Genomic DNA, 19,885 nt, shown 5'->3' with positions numbered 1-19,885 from the left:
CAGGGATGATCGTTTTAGTACACTGGTAACGTTAAACACAATATTTTATCCCTTCTCCACTCAGAAATGCTTCTGCTTTCAGTTTAGAAACAAAATTATACGGACTGACACTTAAAAAAAATGTGATTTATACAATTACAATACATCACTTTTCTTCAATCTGAATCTGAATCAGAACTACTGAATCGTTCTTTCTGATGTGTGTGTGTTCTAACGCACTCTCTCCTCTGTATTGTGTGCACAGCAATGACTCTCCTACCACATTCCTGACCAGCTAACCAGCTTAGCAAAGCAGATAAGCATAAGCATGAACACCAAACCCTGCATTAATACTGCTGGAGCGCTCACATACCCACAGTAACTCCAGCGGGAGAGAGAGTCTATTTGAGATTCAGACATCCCTCCTGACTTCCACCTTCTACAACGTGTTCGCTCCCTTCTCATCACAACCTGAGCGTTTTCTCCCTCTCGGCAAATCTCCGCCTCATGTCTCCTGCGCTGCCTTGATCCCCTGCTGCCGCCTTTCATCTCTGCTTACCATTTTAATATTCCTTCAGTATTTCCCCACACAATCTTCCACAGCATAAACCACTTCACTTCACCGATAAAACAGGACGTTATTGAGATTCAAGAAATGTAACAGCGTCCTTAAAAATGTGCTCGATATAGTTCCAATTTATCCTAAAATGCATAATTTATATTGCAATGAATGCACACCTGAAAGGTAAAGATAATAATGTCTACAGCTCTAACACATCATAGTATTAAATATCCAACACTACTAAGCAGTACTAAAAAGTAGTAGTAAAAAGCACCAGCAAATCTACTGGGTTTCTAGTAACATTATGCAGCATTTTTGTCTTAAAATAACAGCTTCCAAGTCAAGTAACTAAGTTAAGTTAGGTAAAACTAAGTAAGTAAGTAATTCTGTAATTATATATATAAAAAAAAAGCTGGATGTTAATGTACACAAATTTCTCTCATAAAATATGTTTATTTGGCTAGAGTAAAACACTTCCATTTAATTATAGCAAGCTTAGAATTCCAGCTTTCCACTAAGGCTGGTTGCAGCTGCATTAGAATTAGCAGCAAACTGCTAGTGCTAGCCACGGATATCGCTAGTAAATGCCTCCAGACAGTGCCACACTAAAACCCTGAGCATTCCGGTAAGCCAGGAAGATATTAGCTAGTGGTTCTTCCCATGTAGCTTGTTTTAACACAGTAAACATGCAGGCTACAGTTTGATATACTCGTCTGTGAACGGCAAAAATGCTAACGTTTAGCACGACTAGTGGCTAATGCTAATGCTGCTCTAGCAGTGCTAGCCGGGGTTAGCAGCAGGCTACAGACAGGCCGATCTCTGAGTGGTGAAAAAGCTAGCGCTTAGTGCGGTTAGCAGCTAATCCTAATACTGCTAATACTACATATGATGCCCTTAAAAGGAGAACTCCAGGGTAAAATGGACTTTTGGTTCTCCCACAGCAGACTTCGTATAGCATAGCAGCCGGTGCCAAGAGTAATGGCGGCGCTGGCAGCTTAAACTGGTGTTAAATGATGTAAACAGTGTTTTTAAGCTTCTTCTTGTGCACTTTTTAAGTTATTAATGCCTCGTTTTAAATGTCAGGGCTCTCCGGATTCTAGCAATGAAGTGTGGAGCTACTTTGAGCTGAAAAACGGTGGAAAAAGTGTTTTATCACGGTAAATTATGCCCCGTGTCACCCAGTCTGAAGAGTGTTTGGACAAACTGTTAGAATTTCTAGATCTCGGAACGCTGTGGGAAAACGGAGGTGTGCTTTTCATCAAAGTTAAGTACTTTTATTCATCTTTTACAACACCAAAAGTCAATTTTACAACTTTAAGTTAACTAGATAGTTAACTAGTAAGCTAGCTAACCAGCAGCTAGGTAGCTGAATCTTTACATCAGCCCAGCAGGGTCATCTGATGACCTTTTTAGGTTCTTGAAGGATTGTCCAAATTCTTAGAGGTAGGATCTTTTTTTTACCCCTTCACCTTGTAACCCTTACAAGGCTTCTCTTTGTTACACTTGAAATTAAGGGGTAAGAGTACAAAAGAGACATGAGATTGGGCTTTAGTTTCACTGCTGTTTCTGTCCAACACTTACCTGCTGTAAGGTGCTTCCTAACGAGTTGCGGTCCTTCTGGCTGATCCCGTCTCGCTGCAGCCTGGCCAGGACCTCCAGCTTCTTGTAGGATCGCAGCGCCAGCAGGTGGACGATGCGGTCCCGGTATGGCCTCTGGGACACCGGGTTGCTGGTAAGGCACTTACGGATGGTGTTGGCTGGGTTCATTGGGGTGGAGCGCTTCCGTTCCGGAACGGGGTCGGGCGCAGAGGGAGCTGGCTTTCGGATCTGGACCGTTTTACCTGCACAAATGGTGTCGAAACAGAGAAGCAGCTGAGTACGGCGTCGACGGGAAGCAGAAGCGGCTTTGCATGAGGAGTCGGGTATAATCATGATTAGAGACGCTGAGAGTGGTACACTGCCTCCCTTTGATGTTAATAGGGTGTGAATAAGACTCGGAGGGGGTTACAATGCAGCGTCATTAAGACAAGCTGTCCCCTGGGCCAGGTGTGTGCCAGTGTGAGAGAGATGCCACGGCACTTCCTCAGGAGATTATAACATCCTGTAAAAGCTCTTTAAAAGATTAGAAACTACTTTTTTTTCTCTCGTCCCTCTCATGCATTTATCTCCTTCCAGAGCCCTGAACATTCACACAGTCAGTCCCTCAGCTGAACATTATTTACATCATAAGTCAGGTCCAATTGCTCAAGCTATACATCTACATCTTATTACTGGACATTACTGATTTGGAGTGAATATAAAACAGTACCTGGCTAATGGCTAACATTGCATGTCAGCAGAAATCCCTGCCAAAAACATAACAGCTCAGTAGGGAGTCTGCCCCTTTTAAACCCCCTAGAAAGAGTGTCAGGAATACAGGAAGAAAATTGCTGCATGTATTGGTACCAAAGCATCCCAATAGCAGTAATGGTTTGATGCACACAGTTGTAATAATAATAATAATAATAAGAAGAAGAAGAAGAAGAAGAACACGCAGTATGTGCTATTATGGTAAATACAGTCATTTAACTAGCATGTGTGCAACTGAGAAACATCACGCTGAATACTGTCGAATTTGTGTGGTATTGTCAGAACTGTAGTAAAGCTGCAGTGCTAAAACTGCTGTTACTCTCTACTAGTGCAGCATTTACACACTTACAGCACATTCACACTTTCATCATAATCATAATAACTAGAAAATTACACACAGAAACACAGAGAACTCTGTAACTATTAAAAGAAGAGGTCTTTTCTTTAGAGAAATTACAGATGAAGCCAGAGAGTGGTGAGTACTGTTTCCTACACCTTTAAAAGACTGTTGGAAACGGTGGCTGACCTACATGGAAACAGCAGCTTTAAGGGTACAATCTACAGCAACTGAATGCATTCATTAAAAGGGGTGTTCACAAAATTTTCAAATATTTGGACATGCAGTGCATGTTTTTAATATGCTTAATGCTAAAATTTACTTTAAATATCCATTAAAAAGTCAGCTCAAAACATAATGGAACTGTGGGGCCAATCCATTATTTCTGGTGTAGACACAAAATCTAAACCTAAATATATGAGACAAGGATCAACATTTCCGCTTTTATTTCCAGGTATTAACATCTGGATCTGTCCTCCTTCCAGTACTCTTCCAGTACTCTTCCAGTACTCTTCCAGTACTCTTCCAGTACTCTTCCAGTACTCTTCCAGTACTCTTCCAGTACTCTTCCAGTACTCGGAAGGGACTGTATAACGATCTTTGTTTTAAACAACGTATTTTGTACACTTAAACCAAACAAACAAAACAAAAAAAAATAACTACACTGAACCTGCAATACTGCTAGGCCATATTTGTGTACGTAAACGTCCAAACTCAAGAGTAAAGTTTGACACTGTTGCCTCAGGCTCAGCTGCTGCATGCCCTGACTCAGTCCTTTCACTTCTTTATGCTCATTTCATCACTCAGCTGCAACATGCAAATACGTCCCTCCAGCAGCTTCAGACAGCACGGAGGCAGCAAAACTGACTTTTCTGGTTTACGGTGCAGCACCCTGCTGTGTAAAGAGGAGGAGGGGGGGGGGGGGGGGGGGGGGTTGGTGTGGAGGTGCATGCTTCTGGGGGACGACGCTGGCAAGAAACAACTCAGTTATCCTTCTAAGTTTCATACAAAACGTCCTCCAGGGACCTCACACTCTACAACAGTCCATGACGGGTGGTAGGAAAGGCATAAAGGAGCTATAATACACAAGAGATACATCTTGGTATACACCAAGCTCACATTAGTATACACCTACGGCTGAGGAAAAAATATGACAATATTTATTCCCTCAGTTAAATTAGCTACAAAAATGTTTCCTTCTAAATTAAACACTAATTCCATCACCAGCTCACCTAATTAAGCAATGATTTCCCAAACCAGGTGCTGATATGATAAGAATTATAAATAACTATAAAAATTAGACACCATGAGGAGCAGTTTGGAGAGGTTTGAAGATGTTTAAAACAACACAGTGCTGTAAAATCACAACACCAAAAGTGTTTTTTTTTTTAATTAATTAATTAATTTAGATTTAATTTAAAATTGATATTGCCCTTTTTAATTGCACAAACAGTAAAATAGAGATGATAAAAATGAAGTAAAAATTAACCCTTATTTTGCCCTGTTGGCTCATTAGTGCTGCAACACCCTAATATTCTTATTGCTGTTAGTGTTTCGGTGAGGTGGGCGGGGCTAAGCTACTGTTTCATTGGCTTGTAAACTTTTTAATTGGCTGGTTCAAGTTCTGACGGAAAACAAGTCTCAGTTAGTGTTGTATGCAGCAAAACGTAAAAAAAAAAAAGAAAATACATTATGTCCATTATAATGGACACGGGGTCTGAAATGGTTACACTTTCAGCATTTATGAGATTACAAAAGAAATATATATTAGTAAATGAGACCCAGTTTAAGTATTAGGATAAAAAAAAAAAGTCTAAATAATGTGAAATAAATTGTGATATTTTGCCATGTAATGCACCTCTATATGAACAGTTTCAGATCTACCACTGATCCACTGATTACAGATGTGAGAACAGAGAAAATGAAAAACAAAAAAGAAAACTGAAAACTCTTAGATGCAAAGTTACAAGTTTCACAGTTAACGTTTTTAAACAGGTGTCTCTGGTTGACGCTGTACTGTCCAGGTCACACAGTGTACCAGATGTACTTAAGTCTACATAGCATACATCTCTGGTAATGTTTGCCAACATCTACCACTGCAGTATCGACACTGTAGAGGCAATCCGTACAGCAAAAGTGTCAGGCTAAGCCAATCCTGATTACAAGGATTAACTCTTATTTTACTCTATTTTTCCTTCCATGACCCTAATCCACATCATTAGTAGCTGGCACCTGTGTTGTTTCCTCCTGTGTTTATGCATGAACTTGGCAGGTAAAGGGTCAAAAGTGCCACTTGCCTCTGAACTGCCCTCCTGGTTTAATGACTTTAGTGCCCCTCTTGCGCGTGTCCTCTTCAGCCTGCGTCATGCGTTCTCTGGTCACCTGGTAGGAATCGTTTGTGGCACAGACTGTGATTTTGTCCTGAACGGTCCCGAGAGATGACAAGTGGGATGCCCCAGAGCTAGAGACAATGAAAAAAGTAGTTTGAGATTCAAAATGTTAATATTAGCTATTAGCTAAAGAACAAGGATTGCAATACTATGCTTAGTTATACTGTATTGATCCTCAAAATCACAATATTTATTTTTAATTAATAGTGTACATGTAAAAATTGGTAGCAGACAGAGGTTCATTTGGTGTTGTATTTAAACCCTGCTCACTAGATGGCAGTGTTGCACTTAGAGTTGTCTTTAGATACGATACTAAAATATTAGGATTTTTTTTTTCTTCAAAGTTTTTATCCCATTTTCTCCCCAGTTAACAAGGCCAATTACCCAACACACTTGTTAGGATTCCCTTAATCACTAGTGATGCCCCAACACCAGGAAGCTGAAAACAAGCACATGCCGCCTCGGTTCCGATACATCAGCTCACAGACGCAGCCTTGTGCTGATCCACATCACCCTAGAAGTGATGAGGGGAAAGCGCAACATCTACTGTACCCACCCAGAGAGATCATGGCCAATTGTGCTCTCTCAGGGCTACAGCAGCTGATGGAAAAGCTACATTAACGGGATTCAAACCAGCAATCTTCCGATCATAGTGGCAGCGCCTTAGTCCGCTGGACCGTATACCTATACCTTAAACAGTGTGACTTTTCTTTTTTTTTTTTTTTTACCTGGACACATTCTGCTGGATGCACTCAAAGCTTCCCTGAGGATTGTCCTTGCCAACGTTGGACAGGTAAAAATCGAAGTTATGAGAGCCGTCTGAGACATCGGTCTTTGGAATCTTAATGCGCTGCAGGGTCACAGACAGGAAAAGACAAATATGAGCGACTGTGTTCACAAAGTTACACACTTACAATAAAATACTGAGAAAACTGAACATGTGCATTCTGACCTGATCACTTATAATCAAGACTAACCAACAAACTGAATGCGTGTTTGTGGGCTAGGGGTGGGCGATATGGCCCTAAAATAATATCACAATATTTCATGGAATTTTTGCGTTAACTATACTGTTGGCGATATGACAAAACACTGAATTAAAAAAATATATATTTCAAGAATAAACTACTGCAACAAAATTAAAATTTCATTTTATTATTGCATACAATATGATATGGCACAACACTAACTAAGATATTTTAAAAAATACAAGAATTTTATCAGATTTGTAACGGAAGTCAATGATCCAGAATGTCATGATACTAATAATAATGCACTCCAAATATCTTCATATATCCAGGATTAACGTAAAATAAATGATATTAGACAGATATAATCTGTCTCTAGTAAATATATAATGGCAAATGTGATTTTTTTTATAGAAAAATAGCAAAAAAGTAATAAAAATAATAAATATATATATTTCCGATCGAGATGGTCGAACTGAACTTTTTGACTCAATTACGCCTCAATAATGGCTGTTGAACAGGGGAACGGTGTTTTTTAGAATGATGGTGCTCTATCCAATGAGAGATAAGATGAAGTGGTGGCCATCCAACTTCCTGACCTTAGTATTGCTCATCACTGAATGCAATTATATATTTACAGCAATGCTCCAACATTTAGTAGAAGGCTTTTAATCTTAGGAAAAAAAAAATAAAGGAGCAAATATTCCTATACTTTGTCTCCCATTTATTGTATCACGTACTGGACTGTTCAATTAAAATGACTTAAAATGATCATCCTTTGCCCCTAATACAATTATATCAACTACACTAATGAAGTAATTGGCATCCTATGACACGGCAGCACTGCTCTAAGAGGATCTGTATAGGCTGTGGGGGCAGGAATCAGAGTGTGAGCCTGGCTGCATAACCACAGGACAGTATTAATAGCCTGAGTAGAGCTGAACTCTCACACGGTGTCCAAGGTCAGAGGTTAATCAGCCATTTCTACAGAGGAACAGCGAGAGTTGACGGGCCTAAGAATAAATCCTCAAGCCAAAAAGCACCCAAGTCATCGGCAGGAGGAGGGTTCGAGCACTCTGACACACAAGCACACTTCTGCCCTGGAAACAAACTGGGTCGCAGTTGGACCACTCATGCAGCTGGACTGTCAGTTTTTCTTAAGCCTGGGATGCGCTGATCGTCCACTTACCCCTTGAAGTCCTTGGAAATGTATTGTTGGCCGCGAGGACAGTACATTCTGAAAGAAATAATAAAACAGGAAGAAGGCAAAGTAAATTAATGAACAAAAAACAGTTGGCCAACCATAACACAGATATGTGAAATGTGCAAGATGTGAAAACATGAGAAAAAAAAATGTAATAATAAAATGTTATAAAAATAATAAGAGAGATTGAATCATGGAAATTATGTTGACTGAATAAAAACGCTGTCCTTAAACAGTAGTTCAAAATTTTGAAAAGTGGTGTAGTTCCTTAAAAGGGATTTAGCCAAGGAAGTTCTATGCAGTCCAGCACCAGGATCAATTCATTTGGTAAAGCAATTCAAACATATTTAGCATTAATTATGGCAAAGTAATAAGTGCAACATTGATATCAGCCTCTCTTGGTGGTTAGGACATCATCCCCCATCAATCATTGCAACAAAGGCCAGTGCAGGGCATGTGTTATGCAAAATACCGTATTTTTCGGGCTATAAGGCGCACTTAAAATACTTATTTTTTCCCAAAAATCGTCATTGCGCCTTATAATGCAGTGCGCCTTGTGTATGGATTTTGCTTGTGTTTACTGACCTCGATTTTTATGTGGTACACGGCGCTCTGTTGTGCAGAATTCCTCACCCACGCCAGAAAAAGATCCCCCTCTTGGGCTAGCGCGCGGTTACCTTTGACTGCCGTACTGCCTCTCGGCTGTGGCTCAAGGTAGCTAGTTTCCACTGTAGCTCCGTGGCCAGAACAAGGTGCCGGTAAACTTTCCTTTCCACCCGTTCTGGGGTAATAGCACAAACCGTTTCTTTTTAGCGCCCACTTCTAAGTAAAGTTAACCTCTTAACACGCGCTGGCCCACCGGCGGGCCAGAAATATTTAATATTTCATAACTGGCTGTGTTTCTGAATAGTTATGAACAGTTACAGGTTCAATATAGACATCCAATATACCATTTTAAAGCTTAGAATCTCTGCTTTTGAGCTATTTAGCCTATTTAGCGGAATATCCTTTCAGAAAATAAACATTTAGGGCGAAATATGCCTTGGTTATGATTTTAATAATTCATAACTCTCATATTTGCGTTTATCGTTCGTCCATATTTCATCGAATGCGGTCATGTCATACACCATTCGAACCGTCTGGCTCTCCGGATTCCAGAACTGTGCTTTTACTGTAGGATGTATGTTTCATGAATTAGAGCTGCGTCAGAGCGCATGTTTCCAGTAATAAAAGGCTCTCCTTTTGTCCGGGGTTAACCTCCGGTCACTGCCGCCACCCCCCGAACACACACCCGCGCTCAGCCACAGGTCCTACCTTCAAAACGCGTCCAGACTAAAGAGAATCCATCAATCCAGTCTCCTGTAATCCACAGTTATATCCAAACAGCGCTGGAAATCACTTCATCCAGAAATGAAACTTATCCAATCTTTATCTCTGTTTTAAAACCGTTTTATTCACCGAATTCGGCACAACACGCTATTATAGTCAGAAGCCTCGCGGAGTAATGCGGTACTTGCTGTGCTTCAAGTAGTATTATGGTCTGTCGGAGCGTTGCGGCTACCGTTGTCAGGAGCCTCGCGGAGTAATACGTACTTGCTGTGCTTCAACATAATATTATGGTCTGTCGGAGCGTTGCGGCTACCGTTGTCAGGAGCGTCGCGGAGTAATACGTACTTGCTGTGCTTCAACATAATATTATGGTCTGTCGGAGCGTTGCGGCTACCGTTGTCAGGAGCGTCGCGGAGTAATACGTACTTGCTGTGCTTCAACATAATATTATGGTCTGTCGGAGCGTTGCGGCTACCGTTGTCAGGAGCCTCGCGGAGTAATACGTACTTGCTGTGCTTCAACATAATATTATGGTCTGTCGGAGCGTTGCGGCTACCGTTGTCAGGAGCGTCGCGGAGTAATACGTACTTGCTGTGCTTCAACATAATATTATGGTCTGTCGGAGCGTTGCGGCTACCGTTGTCAGGAGCGTCGCGGAGTAATACGTACTTGCTGTGCTTCAACATAATATTATGGTCTGTCGGAGCGTTGCGGCTACCGTTGTCAGGAGCGTCGCGGAGTAATACGTAAGTTACTTGCTGTGCTTGTTGATTTATTGCTCAGAGATGTTGTTATTTTTCACAGATATTGTGAAGGATTTATTGCTCAGAGTTATTGTTACTGATATAAATAAAGTTTCATTTAGTGCGCCTTATAATCCAGTGCGCCTTGTGTATGGACTAACACTAAAAATAGACCGTTCACTCATCGTGCGCCTTATAATACGGTGCGCCTTATAGTCCGAAAAATACGGTAACTGAATTGACAGTTAGTGTTCTCCTCCAAGCGTGTTCAGCTGTTTATTGCAATTGCTTTGGCAGCAAGTGTTAGGCAATGACTAAAACGATCAGCCAAATATCATCCAAGCGTTGTCTTTCTGAATGGCGGAAAAGTTCAGCAGAGCTCAACTTTACGCAAATGAATATGGCCTAAATATACTTTTTAGATTTCTAACATTATGGATGTGTACAGGCAGGAACTTGTCAATATAATACACCATCCCGGCACAGCGGCTCAATATATTGAGATACTGTAAAGCAATACTCCTATAGAGTGAATAATAATAAAACGTTATAATAAAATAATATAGACAATGGACACTGGTTGTGCTATAAGCTGCTTGAGTTGCTTAGTTGGCTTAAGGCACTTTCACACTGCACATGGTATGCTGCTCTGCTGGATGCTGGGCAGTTGTGATTGCTGTGCTGCTGCTAATGCCGAGCGTCGCTTAATGAAAATAGGCGGGGCTTTCTTAAACATGTCACACCTGAACCCAATGGGGTCAGCACACAGTGGTACAGCTACCGCATGTAATGTGAAAACGCCTTTAGGGCCCCATTTTTGCAATCTATAGGTCACTGGTCAATTGTGGATCGCACAGCTAGATTTAGGACAGGTCTGTGCGTCTCTGGTATTGTAAGGGCACAAATGACAAAAAAAAAAAAAACACACCTTGTGCGGTTCAAAACACGCAAAAAGCATGATCTAATTCTCTTAATTAATCATGAGTGTATTTTATGTGTGATGTGAAATAAACCAATCAGTGTGCCAGTTGTCATTCTGTTAAAGAGGCAGGAGAGCTCCGACTTTGGCGCGTTCGTATCTTAACAGTGTGGCGCTTTGTGCGTCACAGCAGAGGATACTGACCTACGCATTCACGCTGTGAAGATACCCCAGCAGCTACTTTAAAAGGAACATCAATATTATTTTAATTATTTATTATTCTGTTTATTGTTGAATTAAAAGTCGGGTTTGCACAATGCAGCTCGTCTGTGTGTGTGTGTGTGTGTGTTTTTAATGAGCGAGGGTGTACATGCAATGGGTGCGCGTAGTGCATGTGGCGCACCTATAGGAACGGATTCTGACGATTGACTGTTGCCTAGGTTCATTTCAGTCAGTGGCGCAACTGTGTTTTCCGATTTATATCATGTACCTATAGGGCTGATCAATATTTTAATTACGCATCATTTTGCATGTGTGTATGTCCGGTAGTCACATAGCTGGACATTAAATAACTTTCAATGCTGAACAAATTGATACAAAGAAAAAGTTGGATAACTGACAGTCCTATAGGACACACATACTCTAAATGCACTGTGTATACATTTCTATAAAAAAAAAAAATAAATAAAAAAAAAGAGGCTTTTGTCTTTGATTAATTGCAAACATCCAAAAATCTGACTGGCCATGTAAAGCCCCACAGTTTTTCTCTCAATACACGACTTTTAACTAAAGACTGAAGCTTGGAGCAAAGTCTCTAAATTGAACTGTGAAGTTTCCATCAACGTTGAGCAAAATAAACACAGGCTATTTTTAACCTGATTGCAGCACAGGAACACCAGAACAGCATTTAAATGCTCCAACCTGTCAAAACCTAAACACACTTACTGAACTCTGGAGACCTCACATCTCCAGTACGCCAACTATTCCTTGGAAAAGCATTTAAGAAGTCGAGAAAAGCCATTAATGACCTGCAAACTAGTGGAACTGAAGGAACTTCAAATATTTCCCCCTTCACTATACACAAACACCATCAAGTGTCTTCATTTATATTCAAATGACAGTACAGAGCCTTTTTCTCTGCAGAGGCCTGAACAACCAGATCAGTTTCACATTCCCCAACCCCCAAACACACTCTTACTCCACACACATCCACCCGCCGATGATCACATTACAGAGCAGCAGGGAGAACCAGGTCCAGACAGACCTCTCATGACTGCTAAATCACCACATAAGAGCAAAGAGGTTAGGGGGGAGAGAGAGAGAGAGAGAGCACACGAGAGATACAGATATAGACAGCAGGAGCAGGTCTAAGAAGGACCCACAGCCTCAGCTTTAACCTGGCTCTCTAACAGGCGAGGTAGCCTAGCACATATTGAAAATAAATCCCCCAGCCCTAACCCTATTACAGCACGGTCATGCAGACGCGTGTACGGTTAGGAGGGGGTCGACTCAGCACTCATTCGCTAAGGTCGCCCCTGCAGTCCCGGCTGTCTTGCCACGCTGCCAGAGATTCATAATGATTAACAAATGCTCCACATTGAAAGGAAGCAGAAAAAGAACAGGCTAAACACACTGTGTCCCAAAAAACGCTGTAAACACAAGAACATATTAGTCAGAGAATCCTAATCAGGAAACAGAACATGCAGAAGGTTCAGACATTGTAATTTGTCTTAATTTCTGCAGTTTTTGACTAACATCGAAAATGCAATTAAAATCCAGCAGGTTTTTTTATATTATTATTATTGATATTATTGTTATTATTATTATTATTATTATTATTCCACAGTGCTACAATTTCATGATAATCCAACAGAAATGCTCCAATATACAGCTCTGGAAAAAAAATTAAAAGAGCACTTCAGTTTCTGAATCAGTTTCTCTGATTTTGCTATTCCAAATTCCAAATAAAAATAGTCATTTAGAGCATTTATTTGCAGAAAATGAGAAATGGCTAAAATAACAAAAAAGATGCAGAGCTTACAGACCTCAAATAATGCAAAAACAAAGAAAAAAAGTTTATATTTCATAAAGTTTTAAAAGTTCAGAAATCAATATTTGGTGGAATAACCCTGGTTTTTAATCACAGTTGTCATGCATCTTGGCTTTATGTTCTCCTCCACCAGTCTTACACACTGCTTTAGGATAACTTTATGCCTTTACTTTTGCGATAATATTTTTGGCAATATAACAAAATATTTAATTAATATTTAATACTGAATGATGACCAAAGACTCATATCTTTGTTTAAGATAGATATAATACAATAAGATTGTAGCCTTAATAAAAAAAAAATTAATTAATTTACACACATAGTACTTTGCATAGCATATGTAACATAACTTGTTTTTTGAAAACAAGTTAGGTAAAAATAGCTTTGAAATTTAATAAATGATATATTGCTCAATTGCTCATCATCTAATGTGCATACATTCAGCTCATTCACCTTTTTAACATTTTAAAGAAAAAAGTCTAGATAAAATTTGGGAGGTTCTTCAGTGTGATAACGCTGTGCATAAAGCTCATAAAATGCTTTGAAAGAACTTGAAGAAAAACTTATTGGTGATAAAAAATTTTTTTAAGAAATCCAGCCTTTGCAAAAAGCTAATGTTTACTTCAGTGAGAAACTCAAAAGATTCCTCAAAGTGAGATCCAAATATAGCAGCCTACAGATCCTCTAGGACATTAATTCAAATGAGCTCTCTGAAGAAGCTGACTTTGTAATGAGGAATCCCAAAAGTTCTTCTAAGCTAAGCACCTCTAAGAGCAGTGAGGAATTTGAGTGCTTCCAGATTCCAAAATCAGAAATTATTTGCCTTCATGACGGACCACGTACACGTCCAACAGTTCATTCCAGAGAATTGAGGAGAAAAGTTCTTGAAAGTAACCTAGATTTGTAGATTTACCTGGATTTGCAGCAGAGCAAAGTGCATCACTGATTTTAATATGACTATTAAGGAAGAGAATTGTGGTTATTGTGGCTATTCCTTTCTATTTAAATAGATTTATATAAGCTGCAGATTCTTTTTTTTAAGTATTATAGAGTAACGTTAACATTATTTATACATGAATACCTACAAAACAACTAAATTACTAAAATGCACATTAAGTTCTCCAATTCTACTTCTTATATTATCAAATCTTACTTTTAATGCTGAATCGAACCCAGGTATCTATAGTTCCTTAAGCCGCCATGATTCCATCATCACCGTCCCTAAATATCATATTGCCAAATAGAGAGCCAGGCGCGAGTTAAACATAGGCTACTAGGCAGTACGTGCCACATTTCCCTTGCAAGAGGAATGCACACATTCCAACGGACATTCACAGCAAGCTAAGCTTTCAGCCAGCTCAATACACAGGCCTGCCAATTTATATCAAACACCTACTGTTTCCAAACCATAAAACAGGACAGAGCAGACCTACACACTCATCTGCAGGTCAGCCGCCAACTTTAAACCTCAGCACCTTTAAACATGCATCTGCTGGGCTCTCCATTTATACCACAGGCACCAAAGCTCTCAACAACCCAATTCAACTTCAGTATTTAACTAAGGCCTTGCTCACCTTAGCTGAGTGCAACAGGATGGCGGAAAACTTTTACAAATGAAGGAAAAAGCAGACAAGACAAACTTCCATTCTTAAAAACAGGAGTTTGCGGATGTTCTAAAGCCTATAACTTTCTTCCAGTATGTTTCAATGTAGATCGGCCAATCACAATTATTATGTTTTTAACTTATTGCACAATACAGCACCATGACCATGATCTTAATATTGCTCATTGCGTTTACTCAGCAAAGGAGAGACAATATGATCTGGTACATTGACTTTGTTTAAAAAGTGTTTTTATTTCATTTAAGTTTTATTTATGCAAGGTCCAATTTCACTTTTTAAAAGGTTGCATTCTTAGGCTTATTCCAAATGTATTATAATAATGTAAATAATTATATATATAAAAAAAAAGAAATGCAATTAGCCAAGAGGACAACATAGCAGTTTGCAAGCTAGCCTACGTATGTTCAGTAAATCACCAAAGAGAGACATAAGGATAAAAAAAAGTTTATTTACTGGCCATGAGGGAAAAGTGTGCACAGGTTTGTACTTAGCAGAAGTGGATCAAGTTTTTCTTTCATACAGTTTCAAAATATTACATTGCTATATGGAATAGTTGGAGGGCAGGAGTTGTGCAAGTTGTGCATCAGAGTAGACGGTTCTGTGTATACAATATCACCCTGTGTTATTTCTAAACTGTCAATTATTGGTGACCGGTGATAACGTTCATTATATGATATGATATATATTTTTTCTTTTGCCTGTGCAGTAGGTTTGCAACAGAATGACACTTTCATAGAAAATATATATTTTTAACCACATTACAATATACAGTATTTTACAATTCCTACTCTTATCATTATCACTACTACTCCTACAATAATTATCAAAATATATATAAAAATGTTAAAAATTTAAGCTATTTCTACTGAAAGTATTATAAAAGTTTCCCTTGTGAAAATAAATGAAAAATAAAAAAGAAATCTGCACATGATTTAAAAACATTTATATCCAACTAATGACTAATACATTAAGGATTCTAAGTTTGAAATGACCTAAGCAAAATGTTTTAAAGGCAACTCTGAGTAGGTGTTAAACAATGTTCTTTGTGATTTTGGTTGATTTACAAAATTTCTGCTGAGCTATACATTATAGATTATTTATTTTAACATTATTAAATATAGAACTGGTCAGATTTTAAAGTAAAGTTTAAATCTGTTTAAAACAATTAGACATTTTTGGCAAATACCTGACAACCCATGCCTTAAAGTCTTAAGCAAATGCAGTCTGATAACCATTAATGTTCATAGTATAGTAAACCTTAAAACCAGTATGCCTCTGCAACCCACGTGTGCAAAGATCAGTGTTTACCTAAACACTGACTCTATAGAAATCAAGGGCTTGGGTGCTTCAGACTCGAACGACCTCTCACTAGCTGAAGTCCAGTGCAGGTTTAGAATAGGTCTGCTGTAGCTTTAAGTCAAACAGTGCCCCGTAAGCACTTTGAACAGTGCAGCTTTAAAAATTCAGACAATGCAACTCTTCATTGAGGCCACCTAATTTCTCCCTTGTTAAGCTTACATCCAGGCATTGTGTTCTCTATTGAAGAGAGAGAAATGGCGAGAAGGGATTGGGGTAAAATTTATTTTGCATGTTTTGACTGTACCGTTAAAGCTACCCAGCTAAAAACCTGTTGGTCAGCCTGGTCTGTATCTTACAGAAACAGAAAAAAAATTAATTAATATATTATGACCTGACTATATGTGTATAACAACAGCCAAGTACAGCCACAAGTCAACACAATAATTTGTTTTAAGATTAAAACATAGAACAAAAAATGTTTAAAGCCAGGTAAAGGCAAAAACAAACAAAAAAAATCAGCATTACAAAACAGAATATTTACTTAAAGTATGAGTTCCTAGTTTTTGAAGGTTTCAGATAAGCTACAAGAGGAGGATAAGGCCTTCAAAGAACATTCTAGCTCTTCATTTAGTTTAAAGCTAGACAACATAGGTTTACTCTTTTGTACCCTACATTTATGTATAAAGTACCTTGCAAAGAAAATTATGAGATTAAACAAAATTTGTATTTTAAAAAAGACATTTAAAAGGCATTGCTAGTTAGCTTCTTAGCTTACTAGTAGTGTTGGCTAACCCTTTTTACAATATTTATTTTACTCTGAAACACTTTCATTTCTCTAAATTGTTTAGTTTATTTATCAATTATCTAGTTCGCTTTTTAGTTAGTTATAATTTATAGCTATACAGTGATATTCTAATAGGATAGCAAGCTAACGTTAGCTAGCTAGGTTAGAGTGTATATCACTGTTTAAAACAGAAGTGGACTCGAGAAATAGGCAGCTCACAACATTAACATTTCCTCCTCAAGTTAGAGATACGCCCTGGTAGTAAAAATTATAAAAGTTTGCTGTTTGTGCATTTAAATAATAAAAATACCTTATTTCCCCCGTGTCAGCAAGTTAGCTAGCTAGCTAGTGAGCTTGCTACCAAAGAGTTGAAAAATAAAGTGCAGTTGGAGTACAGTCAGGAGCTGTCTTCGTCTTTATATTAAGAAATTTAGTTAGAAATGTTTTAATATAAAGACGAAACCCACCGAGAAGACACACACGTACGTTTTTAAAGACAAAAATTAACATTATGTACGTTAACTGGATTAGGTGGAACCGTACTTAGATAAGCGTTAGCTAGCTAGCTTTAGCAGGCTTAAACTGACTACCTCAGCTAAACTAAAAGTTATTAGCAAGCTAGCAAAAAGCCAATGTGTCAGCTTTGACTGATCAATAATTACATTTTTAAACGATACAGTAAGTATTTAACGTTTATACAAATTAAGTATATGCCATTTAACTTATGTATTTAAATATCTAGCTTAACGAAGCTACATCAAGTGATAGTTAGCCATTCAGTTAGCTAGCTAGCGTTAGCTTGGATCTCACTCTTTAAAACAGGAGTGGACTCAAAAAAAAAAAAAAACTCACGACATTAACATTTCCATTTTAAGACAGAAAAGGCCATGGTAGTATTGAAAAAGTACAAATGTGGCTTGTTTTTTGCATTTAAGTAAAAAAAAATACGTATTTTCCCCTTGTGAGCTAGCTATGTAACCAAGCTAAAGCTAGCTAGCTACCAAAGCATCAAGTTGAAAAATAAATTGCAGTTGGACACCAGTCAGGACCTGTCTTCGTTTTATATTGAGACATTTAGTTAGAAATGCTGTTGTAGGACTGAAAACGAACGAGAAGACACACGTAAATTTTTAAAGACAAACTAACATCAGTTAACGTGTAGTTAGCTAAGCAAGTTAAGTGTTATCTAGCTAGCTTTAGCTGGCTTAAACTGATATCCTCAGCTAAACTAAAAGTAATAGACTAGCAACATGCCTCTATTTGACAACTTTGACTGTTCAATAACTGACTTTATAAAAGATACAGCATATATTTTAGCTACTTTATACTGCATTAATATATGCCATTTCGTATATTTAAATAGCTAAGGAAGCTACATCCATTGATAGTTAGCCACACAGTTAGCTAACGTAGCTAGCGTTAGCTTGAATCTTACTGTTTAAAACAGAAAAGGACTCCAAAAATAAGCCACTTACGACAGTAACATTTCTACTTTAAGTTAGAACAAACCCTGGTACTATTGAAAAAGTACAAAGATCGCTGTAATTTTTTTTGCACTTAAACTTAAAACTTATTTTCCCCATGTAACAACTAACGTTAGCTAGCTTAGTTAGCTTGCTACCAAATCATCAAGTTGGAAAATAAAACTGCAGTTGGACAAAAGCCAAGCCCCGTCTTCGTCTTTATATTTAGACATTTAGCTAGAAATGCTGTTGCAGGAGTTAAAACCACCAAAAAGACACAAACATAAGCTTTTAAAGACATATTTAGCCATTATTTAGCTATCTAACGTTGGCTAGCTGGATTAGGTGGAAACGAATAGTTAGGTTAGCTACGCTCGCTTTAGCTGGCTTAAACTGGCTAATACCTCAGCTAAACTTCAAGTTATTCGTGTTAGCATTACGCCACTATTTGACAACTTTGACTGTTCGATTACTGACTTTTTTAAAAACGTTTAAACGACGTCAATATATGCAATTTAAGGTATTAAAATAGCCAACGAAGCTACATACACACTGATATTTAGACATTCACTTAGCTTAGCTATGTGAGCTAGCGTTAGCTTGTATGTGGCTTAACGCTAGTTTGCTAACTAGCTACCTAAGCTGGCGAACTTCTCACTTATGTAGCTAACTAGGTAGTTTTCCCCTCTAACTTAGTAAATCTTTAAAGTTTATTAATCTTATTAGTTAGATAAAAATACAAAACTATTAAATGAACCCACTGCACTGAACACAGCTCCCTAGATAAGCTAGGATTGCAGAGTTGGCAATTCATTGTTGACTTAAATTTGTTAGCCAGCACAATCATTCACTATTTCGTTTCAATCATTTTAGAACATTTTCAAAATGACAATATTCAATATTTTAAAACACCCACACACGCGTTATTGTATTATACAGCAAGCTAGCTATTTTTATTCATAGATCCCAGAATTTATCATGAAAACTTGCTATGCTTTTCAGTGCGTGGCACTGCTGTCTCCTCTCTGGGCTAAACTGATTCAACTTTGTTAATTTCTGTTCACTACTTTCTTAACTTTGTTTTAACGTTTGTAGGATATCTATACGTTTCATTTAACGTATTTAAGAAAGCTGCAACGCCCAAACATTTAGTTAACAGCTATCTTAGCTAGGTTAACTAGCTGAGTATGTGGCTGGATGTGCTGAGACAATGGTGGTAAGCTGGCTAGGAGTTGTCTAGCTACTCAACAAAAGTTGTTTTCTCCAATTGAGTTTGTTAGTAATGTTAGAAGAGAAAAATAACAAACGATGGCTTATAGACCACATAGTTAGCTAGCGAGCTAACTAACTAACCTATCTAATATATGAACCCAAAGCAAGAGACACAGCTCTCTAGCTAATATTAGGATTGCAGAGCTGGCAATTCAGTGTTGACTTAACAGTTAGGTGAACACTAGCTAGCTTAGCTAATCTGGCTAGGGTTATCTAGCAGGACTTCCCAACCCAACGGTCCACTGTTTTCTCAATCTTTTTCAAAATGACAACAGTCTAGACTTAATAACAGGCATTAACAGTTTCTTATGTCCCATATTTTATGGTTAAAGCCCAGCATATGCTATGAAGTCTGTGCTTTTTAGTGCGTGGCACTGCTCTCTCTCCTCTCTGAGCTTCTCCAGTTAGATTTGTGACTTTCCTTCAACTTACCTTACAGTTTTGGTAGCTCTCTAGAGCTCGTATGGCTGTCTCGGTCAGTTTTACGTGCAATACGGTGATCCTCTCAGCATTTCGGCCACAATTTAGTCCATACCTCCCATCCTCGGAGAGAGCAGCCATCTTTACCAGCCTGCCACCATAGTCTCTCTGTCGGAGGCGCCTATAGCGAAGCCC

At 38.5% G+C, this 19,885-nt stretch overlaps 1 protein-coding gene across 1 annotated transcript in view; it reads right to left on the bottom strand.

The window, feature by feature from the left end:
* Window positions 1-19,885, bottom strand: part of ell2 (elongation factor for RNA polymerase II 2) — a 35,362-nt gene extending 15,477 nt beyond the window's left edge. The window contains exons 1-5 of the mRNA XM_007253933.4: window positions 19,703-19,885; window positions 7,775-7,822; window positions 6,346-6,467; window positions 5,525-5,688; window positions 2,123-2,382 (exon numbers count right to left, since the gene is read on the bottom strand). Coding sequence (XP_007253995.2) covers window positions 2,123-2,382; window positions 5,525-5,688; window positions 6,346-6,467; window positions 7,775-7,822; window positions 19,703-19,831 — 723 coding nt within the window. The 5' untranslated portion in view covers window positions 19,832-19,885. The remainder of the gene's footprint in view (window positions 1-2,122; window positions 2,383-5,524; window positions 5,689-6,345; window positions 6,468-7,774; window positions 7,823-19,702) is intronic.

Source organism: Astyanax mexicanus, chromosome 17, assembly GCF_023375975.1.
Source record: "Astyanax mexicanus isolate ESR-SI-001 chromosome 17, AstMex3_surface, whole genome shotgun sequence".
Lineage (NCBI taxonomy): Eukaryota > Metazoa > Chordata > Actinopteri > Characiformes > Acestrorhamphidae > Astyanax > Astyanax mexicanus.
The sequence above is the reverse complement of the archived record's forward strand: the minus strand, read 5'-3'. Positions and strand labels throughout refer to the sequence as shown.